This window comes from Oncorhynchus kisutch, linkage group LG2 (assembly GCF_002021735.2).
Source record: "Oncorhynchus kisutch isolate 150728-3 linkage group LG2, Okis_V2, whole genome shotgun sequence".
NCBI classification, from domain to species: domain Eukaryota; kingdom Metazoa; phylum Chordata; class Actinopteri; order Salmoniformes; family Salmonidae; genus Oncorhynchus; species Oncorhynchus kisutch.
Genome location: NC_034175.2, coordinates 33,524,782 through 33,552,197, shown reverse-complemented (window position 1 = coordinate 33,552,197; position 27,416 = coordinate 33,524,782). Strand labels below are relative to the sequence as shown.

Genomic DNA, 27,416 nt, shown 5'->3' with positions numbered 1-27,416 from the left:
TCCCTGTACTCTATATATATATGTTTATTATACCTGTTGATACAGGGCTCATATGTGAAACTATTCAAACTGAAGATTTTCTTTCACAGTGACACTGACTCCGAATGGGAGCCTCCAGTGCCATCCCCCACTGAAACTGGTTCATCCAGCTCCTGCCACAAGTGGTGTTCATCTGCCCAAATGTATTTCTGCAGGTATGGATGTGCCTCAGTGCCAAAATGGCACCGCATGGAGGCGTTGCTGTGTTCTCTGCTAAATTAAGTCCCCCATCACCTGCACCACATGCTTGGTGACCCTCTGCTTTACAGCAGAAAGAGACTGCTATGGCACCTGGCATCAGCAGCACAATATTGTGTAGAGGACTGAGGGTCTTCCAAATATTGAAAGTGTTATTTTGTAAATGTATATATTTTTTCATGTTTTTTCTCCATTTTTGGGGGGGTGTGTTAGAATACCATTTTGGTATTTTGTATATAGTTATTCCATTCAAAATGTATAACTTCACCAATTTGGCCACTTGGGTACATTGGGCTACTTGTGTGGGACACATGGGTGACTTCATGATAAATGTCATGTAGCACACTCATTTTGGAAGTTATCAATAATATGCATATCCTTGGTCCTGGGCCTGACCTACAGGCAGTTAGATTTCAGGTGTCTTCAGGTGGAAATTGAAAAAAAGTAGGGGGTAGCTGTAAGAGGTAAACAAGAATTTAAGATTTCTGCCAATATCAGATATGTCTATGTCCTGGGAAATGTTCTTGTTACTTAAAACCTCATGCTAATCGCATTAGCCTACGTTAGCTCTACCGTCCCTTGGAAGAGACACTGATCCCGAAGAAGTTTAACAAATAATTAAGACATCCTTATGAATCTAAGCATATCCTACTTTCAAATGTCACCTTTCCACCCAGAGCCTCAATAGATATAGAAAAATTGAAGTTTCAACTGCTGGCTACACTTCCATTGTTTAATTAATAAGTTTAAAGTTTTAATGTCACATGCACAAGTACAGTGAAATGTCTTCCTTGCTAACTCAAAACCCAACAATGCAATAATAAATAACAGGTAGCCAGCAGGTAGCCTAGTGGTTAGAGCGTTGGACTATTAACCAAAAGGTTCCATGATCGAATCCCAGAGCTGACAAGGTAAAAATCTATCGTTCTTCCCCTGAACAAGGCAGATCCTAGGCTGTCATTGAAAATAATACGTTTTTCTTAGCTTACTTAGTGCCTAGTAAATTAAAAAACAATGTAATACGAGAAAAAACACATGAGAAAGAAGAAATATGAATAACACAATAAGTAAGTAAGCATAGTATATACAAGGTCAGTTCCAATACCATATACAGTTGAAATCTGAAGTTTACTTACACCTAGGTTGGAGTCATTAAAACTTGTTTTTCAACCACTCCACAAACTTCTTGTTAACAAACTATAGTTTTGGTAAGTCTTTTAGGACATTTGTGCATGACACAAGTTATTTTTCCAACAATTGTTTACAGACAGATTATTTCACTTATAATTCAATGTATCACAATTCCAGTGGGTCAGAAGTTTACATACACTAAGTTGACTACCTTTTAAACAACTTGAAAAATTCCAGAAAATGATGTCATGGCTTTAGAAGATTCTGATAGGCTGATTGACAACATTTGAGTCAATTGGAAGTGTACCTGTGGATGTATTTCAAGGCCTACCTTCAAACTCAGTGCCTCTTTGCTTCACATCAAGGGAAAATAAATAAAAAATCAGCCAAGACCTCAGAAAATAAATTGTAGACCTCCACAAGTCTGGTTCATCCTTGGGAGGATTTCCAAACGCCTGTAGGTACCATGTTCACCTGTACAAACAATAGTACGCAAGTACAAACACCATGGGACCATGCAGCCGTCATACCACTCAGGAAGGAAACGCGTTCTGTCTCCTAGAGATGAACGTACTCTGGTGCGAAAAGTGCAGATCAATCCCAGAACAACAGCAAAGGACCTTGTGAAGATGCTGGAGGAAACGGGTACAAAAGTATCTATATTCACAGTAAAACGAGTCCCATATTGACATAACCAGAAAGGCCGCTGAGCAAGGAAGAAAGGCCGCTGAGCCACTACTCCAAAAGTAGACTACAGTTTGCAACTGCACATGGGGACAAAGATCGTACTTTTTGGAGAAATGTCCTCTGGTCTGAGGAAACAAAAATAGAACTGTTTGGCCATAATGACCATCGTTATGTTTGGAGGAAAAGGGGGGGGGGGCTTGCAAGCCGAAGAACCCCATCCCAGCAGCATTTTGTGGGGGTGTTTGCTCAGGGGGGGCTGGTGCACTTCACAAAATAGATGGCATCATGTGATAGGAAAAGTACGTGGATTTATTGAAGCAACATCTCAAGACATCAGTCAGGAAGTTAAAGCTTGGTCGCAAATGGGTCTTCCAAATGGACAATGACCCCAAGCATACTTCCAAAGTCAAGGAATTGGAGTGGCCATCAAAAAGCCCTGACCTCAATCCCATAGAAAATAGTTTGTGGGCAGAACTGGAAATCGTGTGCGAGCAAGGAGGTCTTCAAACCTGACTCAGTCACATCAGCTCTGTCAGGAGGAATGTGCCAAAATTCACCCAACTTATTGTGGGAAGCTTGTGGAAGGCTACCTGAAACGTTTAACCCAAGTCAAACAATTTAAAGGCAATGCTACCAAATATTAATTGAGTGTATGTAAACTTCTGACCCACTGGGAATGTGATGAAAGAAATAAAAGCTGAAATAAATCATTCTCTCTACTATTATTCTGACATTTCACATTCTTAAAATAAAGTGGTGATCCTAACTGACCTAATATAGGGAATTTTTACTAGGATTAATGTCAGGAATTGTGAAAAACTGAGTTTAAATGTATTTGGCTAAGGTGTATGTAAACTTCCAATTTCTACTGTATACAATGTGCAGGGATACTGGAGTGATGGAGGTAGATATGTACAGGGTTATTTATGGTGACAGAAAATGAGGTAAACAGAGTAACAGTATGTGAGTGGGTGTGCTTGTGTGTAGGGTTTGTATAAATGTATGTGGATATTATGTGTGAGTGAGCAGATGATGGACTGAGTGTGTGTGTGTGTGAGTGTGTAGGGCCCTGTGAGTGTGCAGAGAGACCTTTTAATAAAAGGTCAATAAAGATACAAGGTTAACTCATATAATCTTTGTAGCTATTTATCAGTCTTACTGATTGAGTATCGAAGCTGTTCAAGAGCCTGTTGATGTCAAACTTGATGTACCGGTACCACTTGCCATCCGACAGCAGAGAGAATAGTCTATGGCTTGGGTGGTTGGAGTCTTTCACGGTTTTCCAGGCCTTCCTACCACACGGCCTGATATAGATGTCCTGGATGGCAGGGAGCTCAGCCCCAGTGATGTACTGGGCTGTCTTCACCACCCTCTGTAGCGCCATGTGATCGAGGTCGGTACTATTGCCATACTAGGAAGTGATGCAGCCTGTCAAGATGCTCTCAATGGTACAGCTGTAGAACTTTTTGAGGATTTGAGGGCCCATGCCAAACCTCCTGAGGGGAAGAGGTGCTATTGCGCCTTCTTCACAACTGTGCCTATGATTCCACTTTATTCCTATATTGTCCTTTTGCTTGTTCGATGACTCTGCGGAGGTCATAGCGGGACTTCTTGTACTTATTCCTGTCCTTGGCCGTAGCCTCAGGGTTGTCTATGATAGCTCTGTGTGTGGTAGCCCTGTCCTTTAGTATAGCGCCAACCTCAGTGTTAATCCAGGGCTTTGATTTGGGAATCCTCACCGTGTGGACAACGTCGGCGATTAATTTTCTAATGAAGCCTGTGACGGAGGTGGTTATCTCGCCAATACTATCGGCGAAGTCTCTAAAACATTCCAATCAGCACTAGCAAAGCAGTCCTGTAGCATAATCTCATTGCAGATTTGATGTTCTGCTTGTAAACAGGAAGCAGGAGTAGGAAGTCATGATCTGATTTGCCGAATGGCGGATGAGGGAGAGCCTTGTATGCTTGCTTGTGGGTAGAATAACAGTGGTCTAGGACTTTAGTGGTGTTGGAGACGTATTGATGGAAGTTGGGCACCACGTGTGATCACGTGTGATGCGGAATTTTAAAAAGCAGCCTCTGGGTGTAGGTTTTCTTGCTTGTTAATAGCTTTTTCTTGACCTGAGATGGAACATATACAACAGTCATGATAACAGCTCAAAACTTGCTCGGGAGGTAGAAGGGTCAGCATTTGACCATCAGGTATTCCTGTATGGAGCTCCAGGTACCTGGTTCCACCTTTTTCCCAGTCTGCCCAGTACACAGATTGTGAGCGACCGGTATCCATACAAGCATGGCTTAAGAAATGCGGTCACCTGTCGAGTGGTTTTATTCCAATAACTACTTAGTTTAAATATCAACAGTACTGCCACAGCAGCATTACATTTTATTAACACTTGATAACACTTGATTGAGCATACATTATCATCAATATTCAGTCTGGTTGGCTGATACGCTCAACAGAGAGAGGCAGAAATACATAGAAAGGTAAATCACAATCAGTATAAGAAATCGAGCTGGCTAATAACTATCATCAACATCCAACATCCTGTACTGACCATCCTACCGATCCTCGACTTCGGCGACGTCATTTACAAAATAGCCGGCAACACTCTACTCAACAAATTGGATGCAGTCTATCACAGTGCCATCCGTTTTGTCACCAAAGCCCCATATATTACCCACCACTGCGACCTGTACGTTCTCGTTGGCTGGCCCTTGCTTCATGCTCGTCACCAAACCCACTGGCTTCAGGTCATCTACATGTCTCTGATAGGTAAGGCCCCGCCTTATCTCAGCTCACTGGTCACCATAGCAGCACCCACCCTTAGCACGCGCTCCAGCAGGTATATCGCACTGGTCACCCCCAAAGCCAATTCTTCCTTTGGCCACCTTTCCTTCCAGTTCTCTGCTGCCAATGACTGGAATGAATTGCCAAAATCACTGAAGCTGGAGACTCTTACCTCCCTCACTAGCTTTAAGCACCAGCTATCTGAGCAGCTCACAGATCACTGCGCCTGTACATAGCCCATCTGTAAATAGCCCATCCAACTACCTCATCCCCATACTGTATTTATTTATTTATCTTGCTCCTTTGCACCCCTGTATCTCTACTTGCGCATTCATCTTCTGCACATCAATCGCTCTAGTGTCTAATTGGTATATTGTAATTACTTCACCACTATGGCCTATTTATTTCCTTACCTCCCTTTTCTTACCTCATTTGCACACACTGTATATAGATTTTCTTCAACTGTATTATTGACTGTATGTTTTGTTTATTCCATGTGTCGAACTGCTTTACTTTATTCTTGGCCAGGTCGCAGTTGTAAATGAGAACTTGTTCTCAACTGGCCTACCTGGCCTACCTGGCAAAATAAAGGTGAAATAAATAAAACATAGATGATAAGCTGAAAGCCTACACTCTTTTCCCTATGTCAACGTATTTAGGAGGCACCATAACTACACTACATGACCAAAATGATAGAATAATTATATTTGACCATGCTGGTCATTTATGAACATTTGAACATCTTGGCCATGTTCTGTTATATTCTCCACCCGGCAGAGCCAGAAGAGGACTTCAACGTGTTTCAACACCTGCATTGCTTGCTGTTTGGGTTTTTAGGCTGGGTTTCTGTACAGCACATTGAGATATCAGCTGATGTACGAAGGGCTATATAAATAAATTCATCCTAAAGGTGTTCGATGGAGTTGAGGTCAGAGCTTTGTGCAGGCCAGTCAAGTTCTTCCACACAGATCTCAACAAGCCATTTCTGTATGGACCTCGTTTTGTGCACGGGGGCATTGTCATGCTGAACAGGGAAGGGCCTTCCCCAAACTGTTGCCACAAAGTTGGAAGCACAGAATCGTCTAGAATGTCATTGTATGCTGGAGCATTAAGATGAAAAACAGCCCCAGACCATTATTCCTCCTCCACCAAACTTTACAGTTGGCACTATGCATCGGGGCAGGTAGTGTTCTCTGGTATCCGCCAAACCCAGATTCGTCCGTCGGACTACCAGATGGTGGAGCGTGATTCATCTCTCCATAGAACATGTCTCCACCGCTCCAGAATCCAATGGCAGTGAGCTTTTTTTCATGGGCAGAAATGTTTTGAACTGACTTGTTGGAAAGGTGGCATCCTATGACTATGCCACTTTGAAAGTCACTAAGCTCTTCTCAATTGTATACCTAAAAGCAAATGGTGTGGCTGAAATAGCCGAATCCACTAATTTGAAGGGTTGCCCACATAACTTTGTATATATAGTGTAGCTTCCTTACAATTTGTGATGATGAGTGAATGTGTTTTTGCAGAAATCAATAGGCCTATGTTAAAAGAAGTATACAATTAGCTACATATGCATTTGGTGTAATGAATTTTGATGAAACTGCATTTTTTCCCCAAGGGAATGGAGTTGCTCTTTGCTTCATTTTGAGCACCTGCCCCTGAAAGGTCTATGCACAGCCCTGATCCGCAATGATGCACCAGGCGTCTCCACTGCCTATCTATGTTCTTGTGGATTTTTATTGAAAATTGGTGCAGATTTAAATGATTTTATAAGTGTATGATTGCTAGTTTTCTACTCTAGGGTAGGGGGCAGCATTTGGAATTTTGGATGAAAAGCGTGCCAAATTAAACTGCCTTCTACTCAGGCCCAGAAGATAGGATATGCATATAATTAGTAGATTTGGATAGAAAACACTCTAAAGTTTCCAAAACTGTTTAAATAATGTCTGTGAGTATAACAGAACTGAATTGGCAGGTGAAAACCTGAGAAAAATCCATTCAGGAAGTTGGATTTCTTTTTTAATAATTTTCTATTCAATGCCATTACAGTATCCATTGACTTAGGACTCAAATTGCAGTTCCTATGCCTTCCACTAGATGTCAACAGTCTTTAAAATTTGTTTCAGGCTTGTATTCTGAAAAATGAGGAAGTAAGAGCAGTCTGAATGAGTGGACCCTGCAGTGTCACAGAGCTTTTTCATGCGCGCGACCAAGAGAGTGCCGTTGTTGACCTTTTATATTGACTACGTTATTGTCCAGTTGAAAAATGATCAATTATTTATGCTAAAAACAACCTGAGGATTGAGTATAAACATTGTTTGACATGTTTCTATGAACTTTACGGATACAATTTGATTTTTTTGTCTGCCTGTTGTGACTGCGTTTAAGCCTGTGGATTACAGAAGAAAACTTGCGAACAAAAGGAGGTTTTCGGATATAAAGAGAGACTTTATCGAACAAAAGGAACATTTGAATAAATTAATGTCTTCATGTCTTCAGTGCAATCATATGAAGATCATCAAAGGTAAGTGATACATTTTATCTCTATTTCTGACTTGTGTAACTCTTCTACTTGGCTGTTTACTGTTTGTAATGATTTGTCTGCTGGGCTATGTTCACAAATAATTGTAAGGTATGCTTTCGCCGTAAAGCATTTTTTAAATCTGACACCGTGGTTGGATTCACAAGAAGTTCATCTTTAAACCTATGTAAAATAGTTGTGTTTTTTCTGAATTTTTATAATGAGTGTTTCTGTATTTGAATTTGGCGCTCTGCAATCTCACTGGATGTTGGCCAAGTGGGACGCTAGTGTCCCACATACCCTAGAGAGGTTAACCTATTGCAGATCTGGACAAACCACTATTGTCACTATGGATAGAGGGTAGGTAGACTATATTGACCTGTGGTATAGTAAGTGCCCAGAAAGCATAGTGCATAAGGGAAGTACCAAAACACCTTGATAGGGGAGGCTCATGCAGATGAGGAAATGTAGTTACAGTATATAGAAAAAGTAAAACCTGCAAAATGGGGACTGTAAACCAGGGAACAAATGCACTACCCTCCCCTGCCCAATAAAAAAACACACAAGCTTGTTTTGACAACCCTCACCTATTTTGTACCAGCCACCCCACCTCACTACATTTCGAACTGTGCCTAATTCAATATAGTACCATGATTTCATAGAAATACTCATGGGCCTTAGCGTCAAAGATTTTGTTTTTGTTTAATTGTGACGTATCGGATACAAATGTCTAGATTTGGTAGAGATGCTCTTTGGGATGTATACATTTGGGGAATGGTACCCCCTATTTTTGTTATTTTTCTTACATAATCCAGCCAGATTTTGGTGAACTACTACATTAATAACCTTAGAGATGTATTTAAAGGGCAATGTTATCAAACTTAATTGCACACACACCTTAGATTATGTATACATTGTGTACCTTATCTCCTGAGAACATACAATGTGTAGCTAATTGATTGAGAACATGTGTAATTTACCCTAAGTATTACCTTAAACTGATCTACTCGAACATAGTAGACAGGGCCCAGTCACAGAAACAATGGTACTTTATCCCATCAAAGGTTTCTCAGTAGATAATGCTTGTCTAGCCCCTACTTTTGCAATTATGCTTTTAGGCCACCCGGGATTTTTCCCCAAACCCAATATTCCTGTGAATCTAATATGGCAGCCATAATGATATGGCAGCCATTATGAAGCATCAAGTTTCACCATGGGGCGGCAGGGTAGCCTAGTGGTTAGAGTGTTGGACTAGTAACCGAAAGGTTGCACGTTTGAATCCCTGAGCTGACAAGGTACAAATCTGTCATTCTGTCCCTGAACAGGCAGTTAACCCACTGTTCCTAGGCTGTCATTGAAAATAAGAATTTGTTCTTAACTGACTTGCCTAGTAAAATAAAGGTACAATTTCTTTTTTTTTAAATGGTCAAACATGGCATGGAAATCCAAAAGCAGATCACACAACATCTCACTTCTGGCCAAAAGTCTTTGATGGCCTTTGATGAGCAAAGTTTGATCAAAAGGCTTATGAAGAGCAATGTTTGGTGGACTGCACATAAATATTGCCCTATGGCACATAATATGATAGCTTTTTGGCACCCTTTCTAAGATTTGTTCATATCACCTGAGGAATGTTTGTTCCAAAGTTCTTGCTTGTATCCGACCAGGACTAAAAACCAATATAAGAATACTGGCCTTGCTGACATTTTGGCTAGAGATGGATTCAATCACATGAATGAGAGTTTTGTGGCTCTATCTATTGCAACTAATACTGCCAACTCAGACCAGGAAATATGGTCAATGAAGATCATTGATTATCACCATATTGCCTTCTTGTAAAAGTGTCTTCCACTTTTATCCTCTTGAACGGTCTATTACACAACAGGTAGATTAGATTCTGCTGTTTCGATCTCTCCTCAGTCCATAAGAATAGTCTCAGTTTTCTAGAACAATGATTCCAAGGCCGGGATTCAATGAAATGTGCATTATCGACAAACACATTGACTTGACTTTTAAAGGTAATTTACGTGTACACTCTGTCCCCATAGCAGAACCCTTTTTGGTTCCAGGTAGAACCCTTTCCACAGAGGGTTCTACCTGGAACAAGAAAAGGGTTCTTCAAAGGGTTATTCTATGGTCACAGGTTCTACTATAGATAGCATTTTTGAGTGTACTGTGAATGCAATCTCTACGAACATCAGGGAAAACTAAAACTAAAGTACCTTCCGAAAGTATTCATACCCTTTATATTTTATCCTTACCCAACTACACACAATACCCCATAATGACAAAGTGAAAACATGTTTTTAGACATTTTTGCAAATGTATTGAAAATGAAATACAGATATCTCATTTACACCCCTGAGTCAACACTTTATAGAAGCATCTTTGGCAGCGATTACAGCTGTGAGTCTTTCTGGGTCTCTAAGTCTCTAAGCACTTTCCACACCTGGATTGTGCAACATTTGCCTATTATTATTTTAAATTCTTCAAGCTCTGTCAAATTGGTTGTTGATCATTGTTAGACAACCATTTGCCATAGATTTTCAGGTAGATTTAAGTCAAAACTGTAACTCGGCCACTCAGGAAATTCACTGTCTTCTTGTGTTTGAGGTTATTGTCCTGCTGAAAGGTGAATTCATCTCGCAGTGTCTGGTGGACAGCAGACTGAAACAGGGTTTCCTCTAGGATTTTGCCTGTGCTTAGCTCCATTCCATTTCTTTTTTATCCTGAAAAACTCCCCAGTCCTTAACTATTACAAGCATACCCATAACATGATGCAGCCACCACTATGCTTGAAAATATGGAGTGGTACTCAGTAATGTGTTGTATTGGATATGCCCCAAACATAACACTTTGTATTCAGGACCCAAATTTAATTGCTTTGCCACATTTTTTGCAGTATTACTTTTGTGCTTTGTTGCAAACAGGATGCATGTTTTGGAATTGTTTTAATTCTGTACAGGCTTCCTTCTTTTTGCTCTGTGTCAATTAGGTTAGTATTGTGGAGTGACTATCCATCCTCAGATTTCTCCTATCACAGCCAGTAACTCTTTTAAAGTCACCATTGATTGACTGAGGGACCTTACAGATTATTGAATGTGTGGGGTACAGAGATGATGTAGTCATTCAAAAATAATGTTAAACAATATTATTGCAGACAAGAGGGAGTCCATGTGACTTGTTAAACATGTTTTACTTCCAAACGTATTTAGTCTTGCCATAACAAAGGGTTGAATAGTTATTGGCTTCAGACATTTCAGCTTTTCATTTTTAATTTATTTGTCAAAATAAATGTTAAAACATATTTCCACTTTGACATTATGGGCCAGTGACAAAATAAATCAAATGTTAATCCATTTTAAATTCAGGCTGTAACACAACAAAATGTGGAGAAGGTCAAGGGGTGTGAATACTTTGTAAATGCACTGTATCCCTTCAAGCTGCGACTCATATGGCCCATATGAATGATCCATGGCCTCAGGCCTTGGTTCAGAACATAGAGATCTTACAGTAACCCAATGAATGATGAGGTGTTATACAACATCCCGGGTTCAGTAGCAGCCATCCTTCCAGCTGCCGTCTCTCAGGGCGCTTAGCGCAGCCAGGCTCTTTGGGGGGGTCAATAGACTGCAAGAAAGTGAGAGGGGTCGAGAGAGAGAGTGAGAGAGAGGGAGGGAGATATATTTATATAGAGAAAGATTCAAAGATAAATCACTCAGGATGAAATGGGAGAGTTGAGTTATACATTTAGACCCAATCGTATGAGGATATGTTGCACTGCTAATGAACGTGTTTTGTATTGGTTATGAAGTTCTTATGTAGGTACCCTTCATATAAAGTGTAACAACAACAACATTTGATAGAAATACTTCTTTTCCTCTCATACTTTTCTATTGAACATGACCCTCGATAAAGTACCCACATTCTTGAGGCTACAATAATCAGCTAACGGTAATATTATATAATATCATGGATAACATACAGTAGATAATCTATAATCATATTATTTTTTATAGCACGCTAATGTTAATTTGGAAATTATAATAGACAGGCATCTTTTCACCCTTAGTCCGAATGACCCTATGTACCTGTGTGTGGGCTGGGCAATCTTGCTGGGGCGGGGGGTGCCACCGGTCCCTGTGAAGGAGGCGGGTCGTGGTAAGGCACTACGGGGGATGGAGGAGGGCTGGGGGACACCACTGGGGATGGTGACTTTGAGGGCCTTGGGTGCACTGCTGGGGATGTTGTTAAGAATGGCAGAGGTAGAGAGGGTGTTGGAGGAGGAGAAGGGACCCTGTTGGACCGTGGGGCTGACATAGGCTGTGGCCTTGACAGGGTGTCTGGGGGTTGTGTGGAAGTTTCCCACACTCTGGAATCGCTGGCTGAGCTGGGCGGTGGAGGGAACTGAAGGCAGAGGAAAAGGAAAGAAGGGTTAGTCAGTCATCAAACTATTCTAACCCAAGAATGTGGGGTGCAATGAGCTTAAATTAAATAGGCTTAAATAAACAGGTGATACTGGTTCCTTTTCTGTTAAGTCATTGTGTAAAGAATCAACATATTTTATACATAACATGTATCAAAAAAATAAAAACTCTGTAACAGGAGGAGGAAAACAATAAATCAAAATAAAGGGCAAGACAGTGTGCAGGATTCCTGTACTGACACAACTGATGGTAAACCAAAATGGGAGGTATCTTACTGGAGGACTGAAGTCGTGCGAGCCCATTGGACGAGTCGAAGCTTTGGCTGTTCCGCATGGTTACTGGCAGGGAGGAGGGACCAGATGAGTGATTGACAGGAGACACCAGGCTTGGAACAACACTGGGATCGCAATGCATGCTGGGAGCTCGGATCAGGTTGGGCATGCTTCTCCGCAGCTTGTCTACGTAACAATGGACACACAATCAAATGTCCACAGTCAAAAGAGGGAAGTTAAAAATCCATTGCAATCAAACCGGGAAGACATGCATGAAATGTATTACTCTGCGTTTAGGCCAGTGTTCTTCAGTCCTGGTCCTGGAGATCAACAGGGTATGCAGGCTTTAATTCCAGCTCAGTACCAACACAATTCAACTACTCAAGGCCTGATGATCAGCTGATCAGTTGAATTAGATGTGTTAGCATTGGGCCAGAACAAAAGCCTGCATACCCTGTGGGTCTACTAGGATGGAACACCCCAGCTCTAGACTGACCTGTGCTGGACCTGTATCCATATGTGTCCACGATGAGTCTGGAGGGTCCAGAGAATTGCTGCTGGTACTGGGACAACCCACTGAGTGAGTACTGAGGGGTGGAGGTGCTGCGTCTGCTGCACTCCCTGATACTGGAGATACTGGAGAAGGTGTGTGAGTGAGACAGGCTGCCCCACTGCATGGACCCAGTCCGGAGCAGCCGAGGCTGGGGCGGAGGGAGCTGGTTGTAGCCCTCCTCATCCTCCTCTTCCTCGTCCAGGTCCATCTCGCTGCACCGGAGTGAGAAGCTGGAGCTGCGACGGCTGGCCGTGGTCGAAGAAGACGTAGTGGCGTACTCCTGACGCAGGCCTGGTGAAAGGAGACATACAGTACCACCCAAAAGTTTGGACACACCTACTCATTCAAGGGTTTTCTTTATTTTCACTTTCATGTTCCTTGATAACAAACATGTATGCCATCTGTAAATATGAATACAATTGTTAAATTATGAGCCTAGGTGATTTAGCCACGGAAAACGATAGGAACCTTCCCTCTAGCCACGATTCGCTGAGAAAATGGATTAGCCGGACATGCCGAGAGATGAGTTCAGATTGGTCTGCCATGTAGCACTCTTCTGTCTATAACATGAGCTGGTCAGTATGTGTAGGTAATCCTTTCTAACGCAGCTCTTTTTGAACGAGATCAAGAAGAACTGCAAAACTGTTGCTAATACTCTCCACTTTCTGGCAGAGCGAGTTTTGAAATCAGTGGAATGCCCGTTGGAAGGCGTTTGATTGCAAATATGCGGAGGGAGTCAAAAAGAGAACGCCTGTCTCCGGATTACTCTGTGTGGTAATATTATTTGCAACGCCGATCCAGTTGCATTGCTAGTTATAGCCTAATGTTAGCTAGCTAGTTTACATTGAATCTTGTTGGTTAGCTTTTGCTACCTATAGATTCATGCAGGGTAGTAATTTTAAGATTTGGGATTATGGTTAATTGTTTATATAGCTACATGTCTAGACAAAAGAATTCACTATGCAAGTAACCATTTCGCTGTCCCGCATACACATTCTGTATCCTGTGCATGTTACAAATAAACAATCATTTTAGTTGATATAGTGTGTGTTTACCATAGACTGTAATGTGAAGAACAACATGACCTGCACCAAAGTCAAATTAGGATATAAGGATAGGCCAGGGCTCTCCAACCCTCTTCCTGAAGAGCTTACCGTCCTGTAGGTTTTCACTCCAACCCTTACCTAGCACACCTGATTCTAATAATTACCAGGTTGATAAGCTGAACCAGGTTAGTTACAACTGGGGTTGGAGCGAAAACCTACTGGATGGTAGCTCTCCAGAAACATGGTTGGAGACCCCTGCGTTAGGCCAATGAGACAGTGTCCAAGTTCTAAAATTCTCTGGTAGAATGCCTTGCTTTTATCTCATCACACTCATAACCTTAAGCAATTTTTTGTAATTAGCTCACCATTAACTTGTAAATAATGACCTTGTTGTGAGTTTATTTTCCTGTAATAATTCATACAAATGAGCTAAAGTTAAGACGCTGTCAGCTACAGTGCATTTCGGAAAGTATTCAGACTGCTTGACTTTTTCCACAATTTGTTTATTTTAATTCCACAATTTATTTACATAAGTATTCAGACCGTTTGCTATGAGACTAGAAATTGAGCTCAGGTGCATCCTGTTTCCATTGATCATCCTTGAGATGTTTCTACAACTTGATTGGAGTCTACACTGTGGTAAATTCAATTGATTGGACATGATTTGGAAAGGCACACACCTGTCTATATAAGGTCATACGGTCAACAGTGCATGTCAGAGTAAAAACCAAGCCATGAGGTCGAAGGAATTGTCCGTTGAGCTCCAGGATACGATTGTGTCGAGGTACAAAATCTGGGGAAGGGTACAAAAAACATTCTGCAGCAATGAAGGTCCCCAAGAACCCAGTGGCCTCCATTCTTAAATTGAAGTTTGAAATCACCAAGACTCTTCCTAGAGCTGGCCGCCCACTTAAACTGAGCAATCGGGGGAGAAGGGCCTTGGTCAGGGAGGTGACCAAGAAACCGATGGTCACCCGGAAAGAGCTCCAGAGTTCCTCTGTGGAGATGAGAGAACCTTCCAGAAGGACAACCATCTCTGCAGCACTCCGCCAATCAGGCCTTTATGGTAGAGTGGCCAGACGGAAGTCACTCCTCAGTAAAAGGCACTTGACAGCCCGCTTGGAGTTTGCCAAAAGGCACATAAATGACTCTCAGACCATGTGAAACTGTCATGAGAATTTTCAATCCCAATGATAATAACTAACAATCAATAGCTCTGACAAATCCCCGTGGTTTGTAAGACCATGGGTATAATAATAATTAGTCAAAGACTCAGCTTATGCAAAAGGTTAGCACAGTTTATTCAGAGAACGTTCTAAAGTCAAGAATAGAAGGACATCCATTTTACAGCTGCGCACATACTTCCACAAAAACAGTAGATATCCTACGCACATACTATCCCACTACCCAGCCGACAAAGATTAGGGGAGGCCGTGGGAATCACTCCCCGTCCTCCTTCAAGATAGGGAGACCCTGGGAAGTACTCTCAGTGGCCCCCAGCCAAGGTCGGCACCGAATCCTGCACAGACAGTCTGTTTTTAAGACACTACAAAGACATAAACATTAGCTATATTGTTTTACCCTAATTCTGACTAGAACTACACATTTATTGATTATAATTCCATACAATTATATGGTTTCAGGGTGGAATATTCTAATCGTTCAATTAACAGAAACAAGATTCTCTGGTCTGATGAAACCAAGATGGAACTCTTTGGCCTGAATGCCAAGTGTCACGTCTGGAGGAAACCTGACACCATCCCTACGTTGAAGCATGGTGTTGGCAGGATCGTGCTGTGGGGATGTTTTACAGCGGCAGGAACTGGGAGACTAGTCAGGATCGAGGGAAAGATGAACAGAGCAAAGTACAGAGAGATCCTTGAAGAAAACCTGCTCTAGAGCGCTCAGGACTTCAGACTGGGGCAAAGGTTCACCTTCCAACAGGACAATGACCTTAAACACACAGCCAAGACAATGCAGGAGTTGCTTCGGGACAAGACTCTGAATGTCCTCTGGCCCAGCCAGAGCCCGATCAAACATCTCTGGAGAGATCTGAAAAAAGCTGTGCCGCGACGTTCCCCATCCATCCTGACAGAGCTTGAGAGGATCTGCAGAAAAAAATGGAAGAAACTCCCCAAATACAGGTGTGCCAAGCTTGTAGCATCATACCCAAGAAGACTCAACGCTGCCAAAGCTGCTTCAACAAAGTACTGAGTAAAGTCTGAATACTTGTGTAATTATGATATCAGTTTTTTTTAATACACTAGCAAAAGTTTCTAAACAACAGCTTTTACTTTGTCATTATGGGGTATTGTGTGTAGATTGATAAGAAAAAAAGTAAAAGGGTCTGAATACTTTCCGAATGCACTATTCATTATATGGTCATTATTGGAACTGGCTAGCCAGCTAACTTAACGTTAGCTAGCTAAAAAGCTAGAGAGGAACAAAAACATTGTTTAGAAAGTTGATTTTAGTTGCATGGTATGCTAGATTGACATACACTAAATTCATTTTTAACCAGGCTGCTGATGTCATGCAGCCTGTCGTTTTTGTGTTTATACTTTTTCATAACGACAAGTTTGATGTCGGACGACAATAGAATGCCCATGATGCAACAACTGTATACAAACATACACTACCATACTCTCTCTGTTTAGCACATGGCCTCACATGTGAATTCTTAAAGAGATGGGTGGGGCTTAGGGTGTGAATGATGCTGAATGGGTGTAGCCAAAGAAGAGCTCTCCAGTAGGTGTACCAAAACATTCAAGAACCATTTTTTTTCAAAAGTGGGGTTGCAAATGTATCAACTTTCAAAGCAGAATTACTTCCCCATTGTTCCTCAACTGTAGTGTATGATATAAAATTTTCTAGCTCTGAGTTTCTACTTTTTACATTTTAAATTTTGCTACATAAGACCAAATCAAGCCTGTCGTCACATTTGTGCTTCATGGTAGAACAATGAACAACAATGAATATTGTTAGCATATACAGCTACATATGTTCCTTCCACATCATCTAGTGTGTTTATAAGGTGTATCCAAAACAAAATGTTATTGAGTTTATTGTTCATTTCTACTTGTACAATTCCCAACTGATGAAGATATTTATCATTACAAAAGCAGTAGAGTGTAATCTACTCACTCTCCTCCTGCAGTCGAGCCATGACCTGTACGTCTGTCATGTCCTGTAGTTTATAGCCCATAGATATAGTGTCATCCTCCAGCTCTGAAGTGCCCACCTCACTATCCATGGAAGACTGGGGGCTGACCGCAGCATGCTGCCGACTCACACCTGCAACTACAGAGGACACGGTAATGTATGCTAATGTACGGTAATGAATAATAATATATTTATTTTATAGAGTCATTCAAATTCATTCAAATGAGTATCTCAAAGATGCTATAAAAAAACAAACAAACAGATATAGGGTTCTGGAGGTTGGATGATGGTCTTCCACAGCTTCACATGGTAATGTATGGTAAAGTAATGTGTTGTTAAAGCTAATATATGAATTCACTGCAGCTCCTTTCCTTTTTCTGTAGTGTACTGAACACAATAGTTCAGTGCAAGAAGATGTGAATAAAAATATGAGGTGAATACAAATATTTTTGGAATAGTGTGATACATTTGATATTGCTGTGGAGTGAGGATGCTTCAGTACTGTTGGTGAATTAACATATTTCAGTGTGTTATTACTTTCAAGGACAACATGATCACTCATGGAATTATGGGTCTTCACCTCTTTTAACTCAGCAATGGTACATCATGCTTCATAACAGTGATGAGTCTTACTGTGGTAAACCGAGTTAAGGCTGCAGGAGCCCCTCCCTGGGAGAGTCTGCTGCTGGAGCAAGGGATGGCAGGATGCAGAGAAAGGAGCTGGGAAAAAGAAAGAGGAAATGGGTTCAAAATAGAGAGGGAGAGCCATAGAAAGCCTTGACACTATCCCAAATCAACCCCTAGCCCGTAGTCCTTAGGCACATTATATAGATTTGAAAGTATTGAAAGACAAAAAGTATACCTAGCCAGCATCAAAGGTCAAGGTGGAACTATTACTATTTTTGCTGACAGCAATCTAACCCTCTCAAAAATACACTGCCTTCGGAAAGTATTCACACCCTTGACTTTTTCCACATTTTGTTGTGTTATAGCCTAAATAAAACATTTATTAAATTGAGATTTTGTGTCACTGATCTACACACAATATCCCATAATGACAAAGTGTTTACAAATTAATAAAAAATGAAAAGTTGAAATGGTTTGAGTCAATAAGTATTCAACCCCTTTGTTTTGGCAAGTCTAAATAAGTTCAGGTGTAAAAATATGTTTAACAAGTCACAAGTTGCATGGACTCACTCTGTGCAATAATAGTGTTTGACTTGATTTTTAAATGACTTCCCCATCTCTGTACCCAACACATACAATTATCTGTAAGGTCCCTCAGTTTTCCAATGATTCACAAAGGGCACCTAATGGTAGACGGGAAAAACAAAACAAACACGGACATTGAATATCCCATTGAGCATGGTGCAGTTATTAATTACACTTTGAATTGTGTATCAATACACACAGTCACTACAAAGACACAGGCAGCCTTCCTAACTCAGTTGCCAGAGAGGAAGGAAACCGCTCAGGGATTTCACCATGAGGCCAATGGTGATTTTAAAACAGTTAGATTTAATTACTGTGATAGGACATAAATGAGGATGGATCAACAATATTGTAGTTACTCAACACTACTAACATAAATGAAATAGTGAAAAGAAGGACGCCAGTACAGAATAAAAATAATACTGCAAAAAAACTGCCAAAGAAATTCACTTTTTGTTATGTTATGCTTGGGGCAAATCAAACAAAACACATCACTGAGTTCCACTCTTCATATTTTGAAGCATGGTGGTGGCTACATCATGTTATGGGTATGCTAGTCATCGGCAAGGACTAGGGAGTTTTTAAATATAAAAGGAATAGAGCTAAGCACAGGCAAAATCCTAGAAGTGTCACGACTTCCACCGAAGGTGGCTCCTCTCCCTGTTCGCGCGGTGCTCGGCGGTCGTCGTCGCCGACCTACTAGCTGCCACCGATCCATTTTTCCTTTTCGTTTGTGTCTGTCTGTTTTGTTTACACCTGTGTCCTATTAGTTAATTTCGGTGGGTTTATTAACCTCCGCTGCCTGATAGTCTTTGTGCGGGATTATTTGCTGTGTTTGCTCTGTTAGGGGTGCATGTTTTGCGCCACAGGTTTTTTTTTCCACAGTCGTTGTATTGTCGGTATTGTATTAGGAGTAGAGGTTTCTCCTCATGATTTTTCCCTATGTGTGCCGACTTCGTTGGGGTGTGTTTCCCCACCTGTTGTTGTTGTGTTGGGACTTTATAATAAATGACTGTGCCACTGGGACTTCCTTGCTCTCCTGCTCCTGATTCCTGCACCTACCTCTTCTTATGAGGCACCTAACAAGAAGAAAACGTATGTTTCCAACAGACAACACATCAGTGAGTACCACTAATCATAAAACAAATTCACCTTTCAGCAGGACAATTACCTAAAGCACAATGCCCAATATACACTGGAGTTGCTTACCAAGATGTTATAGAAAGTTCCTGAGTGCCCTAGTTACAGTTTTGACTTAAATCGGCTTGAAAATCTATGGACAGCCTTGATAGAGGTGTCTAGCAATGATCAACAACCAACTTGACTGAGCTGAATCATTTTTAAAAGATTAATGGGCAAATATTTTACAATCCAGGTGTGCAAAGCTCTTAGTGACTTACCCAGAAAGACTCGCAGCTGTAATAGCTGCTGATTTTAACATATTGACTCACAGGGTTGAAAAGTTATCTAATCAAACTATATTAGCGTTTCATTTTCCATTAATAAAAAACATTGACATTAGAGAATTTTGTGTAAATCGTTAACAAAAAATGACAATTAAATCAATTAACATAACAAAATGTGAAAAATGTTGAGGGGTGTGAATACATTCTGAAAGGTTCAAGCCAGGGATCATAATTTGTAAATCATAAGTTTAATATACTTGAAATTATTTTATGATAAGTAAAATGAAATATGTATGATTAACAGTCCTAGAGTCATATGCGGTCACTGAATTTCTTACACATACAACAGATAATTTTTTCCTTCATGAGCATGGCCTTATTTCTATTACAGCATATTCCATTCACCCAGTTCAATGTAACAGCGATATGTTCAGGCTACATGATACTCAAATTTTCCCTATACCCATCATGAGATTGCTACAACCTAGACCTATGAATGAAAGTTTACAACATAGGTGCACACAGGTCAAGGGAAAATTTGAGGCGACAGACAGTGACACATTCAATACAGCCTTGCACACTCTTCCATTCATCTAGCTGATCTAGGGTGTAATCATTAGTCCGACAGTTTCAAACGAGAGATTCTATTGGACAAATGTAACCCTGTTTCATTCCGTTTAACACAGTTCACTTTCATAGCAGCCACGTTGTATTCCTTCTCTGTCACGATTTACTAGGAGTGGTGGGTGGAATCAGGCGCAGAGAGCAGGGTTCAGTAGATTGTCAATTTATTCTCCGGCGCACAAAAACGGTCACGCCAACACACAGGGCGCATACAATAGACCAGCCCAAACACAGGACCAAAATAGTCCGGAGAATAACCACACGAAAAAAAACACCATACAGAGTAATAAAAACAATCCCGCACAAAACAGGGGCGGGACAACCTACTATATATAAGGACACTAATTAAACTAAAATACACACAGGTGAAACTAATAAGACAAAACCAACAGACAAACGAAAAAGGAATCGGTAGTGGCTAGTAGGACTGTGACGACGACCGCCGAGCACCACCCGAACAGGCAGAGGAGCCAACTTCGGCGGAAGTCGTGACATTCTCACATCTATGCGCTCTCCTCCTCTTACCTTTTCCCTTCACTTGTGGACTTCAATGCACAACACATCAGCTGTATGTGACCATATTAGCTAAAGTAATATTATACTTGTTACGGATGCAGGTATCCTGTGTCTGTGTGTGTGTATCCTGTGTTCTTTTCTCTCCTTCTCCCCTCACAGGTGAAAATCATCACTCCCCAATCAGTCAACCATCCAATCATCAATCAGAAGACACACCTCCTCCTGTTTCCTACCCTATCACAGTTCCTTTCCCTTGGTTTAAAAACCCTGTCAGTTGTTTGCTCTAGAGCTCATTCTCTCTGTAAATGCTATGTCTGTAGGTCTCTGTGGTTCACTCTCTCTTTGTGTATTAACCTCTCTTTTGTTTGAGCACCTCCATAGCACTTTGTCATCACCTGTGAGTATTGTTTTGGTTATGGTGTTTGTTTGCTGGTGGGGAAACCAAGACAAGTCGCCCATGGGCATACACTACCCGTAGGTAGACTTTGTTAAATACACTAGTTAGAACAGGGCGGACCACCCGCTGTATTTTTGGTTAGTTAGTTAGCTGTTGTTAAAGTAGGCTAGTCTCACTTAGGGGTGTTTTTGAATGCTTATTGTTTCTTTCCTTGGGTCCAGCTCAGCCCCTTTTCCTGCTACCCCATTACCGTGTGTTTTACAATAAACCCTGAGTTTGACGGTAGATTTCAGTAGTCGTGGTTATTTCATTCTCACTTTTACTTTGTCACAATTATAATTTGCATGAGTTATGTTACGGGTCTCATTACCATCCCCCCCTAGACTGTCGGGCCAAAAGGGATTCGTAACAATACTCAACATAGCTAATAGAACACGTTAGTAAACCCGATACATTCATGCAGTAACGTTATAGTGTACAATGAGTAAGAACTTTAGCACTTACACCGACAGGCCCCGGTGTCAAAAAATGTGTAAAACCAAAAGCTTACCTTGACTTCAAATCAAATGAAATTATATTGGTCACAAACACATACAGTTGGAAGTTTACATACACTTAGGTTGGAGTCATTAACTTGTTTTTCAACCACTCCACAAACTATAGTTTTGGCAAGTCGGTTAAGAACACTACTTTGTTTACAGACAGGTATTACAGACAGATTATTTCACTTATAACTCACTGTATCCAAATTCCAGTGGGTAAGAATTTACATACACTAAGTTGACTGTGCCTTTAAACAGCTTGGAAAATTCCAGAAAATTATGTCATGGCTTTAAAAGCTTCTGAAAGGCTAATTGACATAATTTGAGTCAATTGGAGGTGTACCTGTGGATGTATGTCAAGGCCTACCAGTGCCTCAGTGCCTCTTTGCTTGACATCATGGGAAAATCTAAAGAAATCAGCCAAGACCTCAGAAAAAAGATTGTAGACCTCCACAAGTCTGGTTCACCCTTGGGAGCAATTTCCAAATGCCAGAAGGTACCACGTTCATCTATACAAACAATAGTACGCAAGTATAAACACCATGGGACCACGCAGTCGTCATACCGCTCAGTAAGGAGATGCGTTCTGTCTCCTAGAGAGACAAAGTGCGGAAAATGGTGTGAAAAGTGCAAATCAATCCCAGAACAGCAAAGGACCTTGTGAAGATGCTGGAGGAAACGGGTACAAAAGTATCTATATCCACAGTAAAACGGTCCTATACCGCTCAGCAAGGAAGAAGCCACTGCTCCAATACATATGAAATGAGTAAAGCAGTATTTAGCATTATTAAAGTGACTAGTGTTCCATTTTTAAAGTGACCAGTGATTCCATGTCTGGGTATATAGGGCAGCAGCCTCTAAGGTGCAGGGTTGAGTAACCGGGTGTTATCCAGCTAGTGATGGCTATTTAACAGTCTGATGGACTTGAGAGAGACTGAAAAACAGCTTCTGTCTTTTTGGCCTTCCTGTAACATCAGGTGCTGTAGGTGTCCTGGAGGGCAGGCAGTGCGCCCCCGGTGATGCGTTGGGCAAACCACACCACCCTCTGGAGAGCCCCGCGGTTGCTGGCGGTGCAGTTGCCGTACCAGGCCGTTATACTGCCTGACAAGATGCTCCCAATTATGTATCTGTAAAAATGTGTGAGGGTCTAATGGGCCAAGACAAATTTCTTCCGCCTCCTGAGATTGAAAAGGTGCTGTTGCTCCTTCTACACCACTCTTTCTGTGAGGGGGGACCCTTTCAGATTGTCCGTGATGTGTACGCCGAGGAACTTGAAGCTTTTCACCTTCTCCACTGTGTTTCCTGAAGTCCAATACAGCTCCTTCATTTTGATGACGTTGAGGGAGAGGTTATTTTCCTGGCACCACTCCTCCAGGGCCTTCACCTCCTCCCTGTAGGCTGTCTGGTCATTGTTGGTAATTAGGCCTACTACTGTTGTGTCGTCTGCAAACTTTATGATTGAGTTGGAGGCGTGCGTAGCAAGCAGTCATGGGTGAACAGGGAGTACAAGAGGGGGCTGAGCATACAACCTTGTGGGCCCCTGTATTGAGGATCAGTGAAGTGGAGGTGTTTTTTCCTACTTTCACCACCTGGTGGCAGCCCAGGACCCAGTTGCACAGGGCGGGGTTAAGACCCAGGGTCCCAACCTTAATGATGAGCTTGGAGGGTATTACTATGGTGTTGAAGGCTGAGCTATAGTCAAAGAATAGCATTCTTACATAGCGATTCTTCTTGTCCAGATGGGATAGAGCAGTGCGATTGCATCGTTTGTGGATCTATTGGGCGTTATGCATATTGAAGTGGGTCTAGGGTGTCAGGAAAGGTGATATGATCCTTAACTAGCCTCTCAAAGCACTCCATGATAACAGAAGTGAGTGCTACAGGGCAATAGTAATTTAGTTCAGTTACCTTTGCTTTCTTGGGAACAGGAACGATGGTGGACATCTTGAAGCAAGTGGGGACAGCAGACTGGGATAACGAGAGATTGAATATGTCCGTAAACACTGCAGCAAGCTGGTCTGCGCATGCTCTGAGTACGCAGCTAGCGATGCCGTCTAGGCCTGCAGCCTTGCTAGGGTTAACACGCTTAAAAGTCTTACTCACGTTGGCCACGGAGAACAAGAGCCCACAGTCCTTGGGAGCAGTCCTTGGGAGCTTTGTTATCCTCAAAGCTGGCGAAGGTGTTTAGCTTGTCCGGGAGCAAGACGTTGGAGTCCACGACGTGGCTGGTTCTCCCTTTGTAATCCCTGATTGTCTGTAGACCATGCCAGATAGTCTTTGTCTGAGCTGTTGAATTGCGACTCCATTTTATCTCTGTACTGATGTTTTCCCTGTTTGAACTCCTTACGGAGGGAATAACTGCACTGTTTGTATTCAACCATATTCCCAGTCACCTTGCCATGGTTAAATACGGTGGTTTGCGCTTTCAGTTTTGTGCGAATGCTACCATCTACCCACGGTTTCTGATTTGGATAGGTTTTAACAGTCCCAGTGGGAACTCATCCCCTATACACTTCTTGATGAACTCAGTCACCGTGTCTGTGTATACATCAATGTTATATTCAGAGGCTATATGAGATAAATAAAATACACATTTATGCGCAAACGATCAATCAAATGTTCACCACTCTGTCTATTCTGGTTGGAAAGTGGTGAGAAAATTAAGTGTGTCAGTTCATGTTGTAGGCTTTGATAGTGCTGGCCACGCAGTGCAGGATGTTACCTGTGGACTCTGTGGTTAGCACAGCAGGTTTAGTGTAAGGCAGGATTGGGCAGCTGAGGGGAGAGATCCACTCTGTGATGGAGCTGTAAGGACGGACAGAGGACACCAGACCCGAGTTGCTGATGCTTCTCCTCCACTTGCCTGGGGAGAAGAGCACATGGAGGGGGAGGTTAGATTGAAATACTTAGACTGACAAATAATAACACACACACTCTGAGCACATTTTCAATTGACTGAGCACAATAAACCAATTCACAAAGTCACTTGTTCACTGCACCAAATCACCCTTTTCAAGTATTCTGCAAAATGTGTATTCATAATACTTTTGACATGTTTTAATCTTAAAGTGTCTACTTTTTTTATTATATATATATTATTTTTTTCATAAATGTATCAATTTATGTTGGGAGGTCAAATCATACATGGATGTGGCTGTGAATACTACATTATCATCCTTTATGTTCCATAGGACAAAGTGGATATAGTCACTATGTGCAACTATTTGGAATTAAGGTGCACTGCACAATTCACATCTGAAAAACCTGGATTGTATAATATTCTACTCATCAAAACATAAAACTGATACATTTTGTCAAGTAGAGAGAAGTGATACAGTATCAGTTGACAAGTCACATAGAAAATGTGATTTTGTACAATGTTGCATAGGGTACCACTCTGCTTTACAATACCCACACAATACACCATTTATGATTGTTTATTCTATGAATGTACTGTGTGAGGAATGTACTGTGTGAGGATAGTGGAACTCTAAGACTGACATATTTAATAAAACATTTTAAAATAATCTAGTTCTAGCCAAGTAGTGTATGGAAAATGATATTTTCCATCTACTATTCCTCTTCACTTAAAACTTAAAAAATTACCGTTTTAAAAAATTATATATTTAATTTTTTACTATTGATTTAAATGTTAAAGTAAACGGTGAGTCTATCATTATCTGATGTATTGGTGGCTAAACAAAATGTTGTCAAGGTACTGTATTTCACAAAGTGCTGTTCAACTCCAATGAAAGCTCAATCAAAGATTATGAACATACATTCAAGACAGGGGTCATTACAAGTGTTATCGGTTTTGAGTTTTGTACAAAGAGATTTGAAAATATCTGAAAATTGTGCTAAAGTGATTGAAAAACACTTTCAGATTGTAAAAACTATTGTGTAAATCTCTGCTTGGACAGGGAGGGCTTTAACAACCAGATGAGCTTTGCAGCTGCATCTTATTGGTTCATGGATATTTAGGGGGAATAATTAGGGATTGAACCATGTAAAATCCACAGCAAAAAAACGAAATGTGCTCCCTTCAACATCCCTAGTGTACTGGCTGGAACACATTAATATAGATTAATATATATGAAAATGTGTGGAGGCTCTGTGTGCACATACAGCAAACTGAGTTTATTCCCAGCCGCGTTTGAAATGACACCCTTTTCCCTATATAGTACAATGTTTTTGAGCATAATGAAGTAGACTGTATAGGGAATAGGGTGCCATTTCCTACACAACCCCAGTTATTGGTAGGCAGCAAGGCACCTGACAGGGAGAGAGAGAGCAGGTGTATTAGCATTTAGCGTACTTCACACACAATTAGCCTTACCACTACTGGGTGAAATTAGCAATTCGCTTTTGTCTTCTTGGGTCCAAACCAGATTAAGGCAAATATTTTTTTCACACAACACATTACACCACTACTCTACAACTACATATCTACAATACAAAATGTATAATACCACAATACAACAATGTTACAAAATTACAATGTACGTGTGTGTAGCGTGAGTGTGTGTTGCGTATTCATGTGCGTGTCTTTTCACAGCCCGTGTTATCTGTTTTTAAAATCAGATTTTACTACTCACTTGTGTTACTTGATGTGGAATAGAGTTCCATGTAGTCATGGCACTATGTAGTACTGTGCGTTTCCCAGAGTTCTGTTCTGGACTTGGTGACTGTGAAGAGACACCTGGTGGAATGTCTTGTGGGGTATGTGAAAAATGGGGTTAGTGAAAAAAAGGGGCCTAAGCAGCTGCTCTGGGGTATGCCCTACCTGGTCTATGTTGGAGTGGCATCCAATAAAGAACACCCTCTGTGTTTGGTTAGACAGGTAATTCTCAATCCACGATATAGCAGAGGATATAAAGCCATAACAGATTTTTTCAGCAGCAGACTATGATCGATAATGTCAAAAGCTGAACTGAAGTCTAACAACTCACAGCTACCTATATGAACAACAGTTAACTATATGAACAACAGTTAACTGAGACCAGAGGAACAAAGCTGTATTCATGACGTACGGACAGAGAGCCAACCTTTCCTGAATCCATCCTTTGAAAGCAGAGAGAAGGACTTTGAACATACATACACAACCCTTTGGAGACACACTGCAGAGGTGACTGGACAGAGCCACACCAACTAACTGATACAGAATGTATTGATCCCAAACAATCTTCAGAATAACAAGATTAAACTACACACACTGTAGCAAAGCACACGTGCTGTCTAATGCAGTATTAGTGAACCGCTCTGTTTCAGTAGCAGGTAGATTGAAGTATTTTTCAATCGCTTTGGTGCTATTTTCACAAGTATGTGTTGAATTTTCAAAATTCTTAGTAACAAACTCCAAACTGTTAACACTTGTAATGCAGCAAGTTATTGTGCATTCATTTGGTTTGGAGACATCTTTCACCATACAACCATTGATCCAAAATAAAAGTTTACTGTGAAATACCATGCGAACATTGATTTAACATTTCTAGCGCAGGCGTTCTGCTAGTAGAACCCCTCAACAACATTCCGCTGCTTGCGAAATTCAGCGTGTGAAATTCTTTTTTTTTTTTTTAAATATGTAACTTTCCCACATTAACAAGTCCAATACAGCAAATGAAAGATAAACATCGTGTTAATCTACCCATCGCGTCCGATTTCGAAAATGCTTTACAGCGAAAGCACAACATGTGATTATGTTAGGTCATTACCAAGTCAATAAAAACACAGCCATATTTCCAGCCAAAGATAGGAGTCACAAAAAGCAGAAATATAGATCAAATTAATCACTAGCCTTTGATGATATTCATCAGATGACACTCATAGGACATCATGTTACGCAATACATGTATGTTTTGTACGATAATGTGCATATTTATATCCAAAAATCTC

General features: G+C 41.2%; 1 protein-coding gene across 3 annotated transcripts; it reads right to left on the bottom strand.

The window, feature by feature from the left end:
- Positions 1-10,540: 10,540 nt before the first annotated feature.
- On the bottom strand, positions 10,541-20,751 carry LOC109904053 (SLAIN motif-containing protein 1). Of its 3 annotated transcripts, none has more exons than XM_031793492.1 (7): positions 20,595-20,751; positions 17,408-17,547; positions 16,810-16,965; positions 12,563-12,910; positions 12,070-12,252; positions 11,459-11,774; positions 10,541-10,997 (listed from the first exon to the last, which is right to left on the bottom strand). In XM_031793492.1, exons 3-7 carry the CDS (start codon positions 16,916-16,918, stop codon positions 10,922-10,924), a joined length of 1,032 nt encoding a protein of 343 aa, XP_031649352.1. In that variant the 5' UTR covers positions 16,919-16,965; positions 17,408-17,547; positions 20,595-20,751; the 3' UTR covers positions 10,541-10,921. The 3 variants fall into 3 exon arrangements, with proteins under 3 accessions (XP_031649352.1, XP_031649355.1, XP_031649358.1); XM_031793495.1 differs by having other exon boundaries at positions 10,698-10,997; positions 16,810-16,959; positions 20,595-20,745; XM_031793498.1 differs by having other exon boundaries at positions 10,698-10,997; positions 17,461-17,547; positions 20,595-20,613.
- Positions 20,752-27,416: the final 6,665 nt, after the last annotated feature.

Coding starts and splice junctions, on each gene's coding strand:
- LOC109904053 (XM_031793492.1), bottom strand. CDS start 16,918: ATGGATAGTGAGGTGGGCACTTCAGAGCTGGAGGATGACACTATATCT. Junction 12,253..12,562: donor TGGATACAGGTCCAGCACAG/GTCAGTCTAGAG, acceptor ATTGTTACGTAG/ACAAGCTGCGGAGAAGCATG. Junction 10,998..11,458: donor ATTGCCCAGCCCACACACAG/GTACATAGGGTC, acceptor ACTTTCTTGCAG/TCTATTGACCCCCCCAAAGA.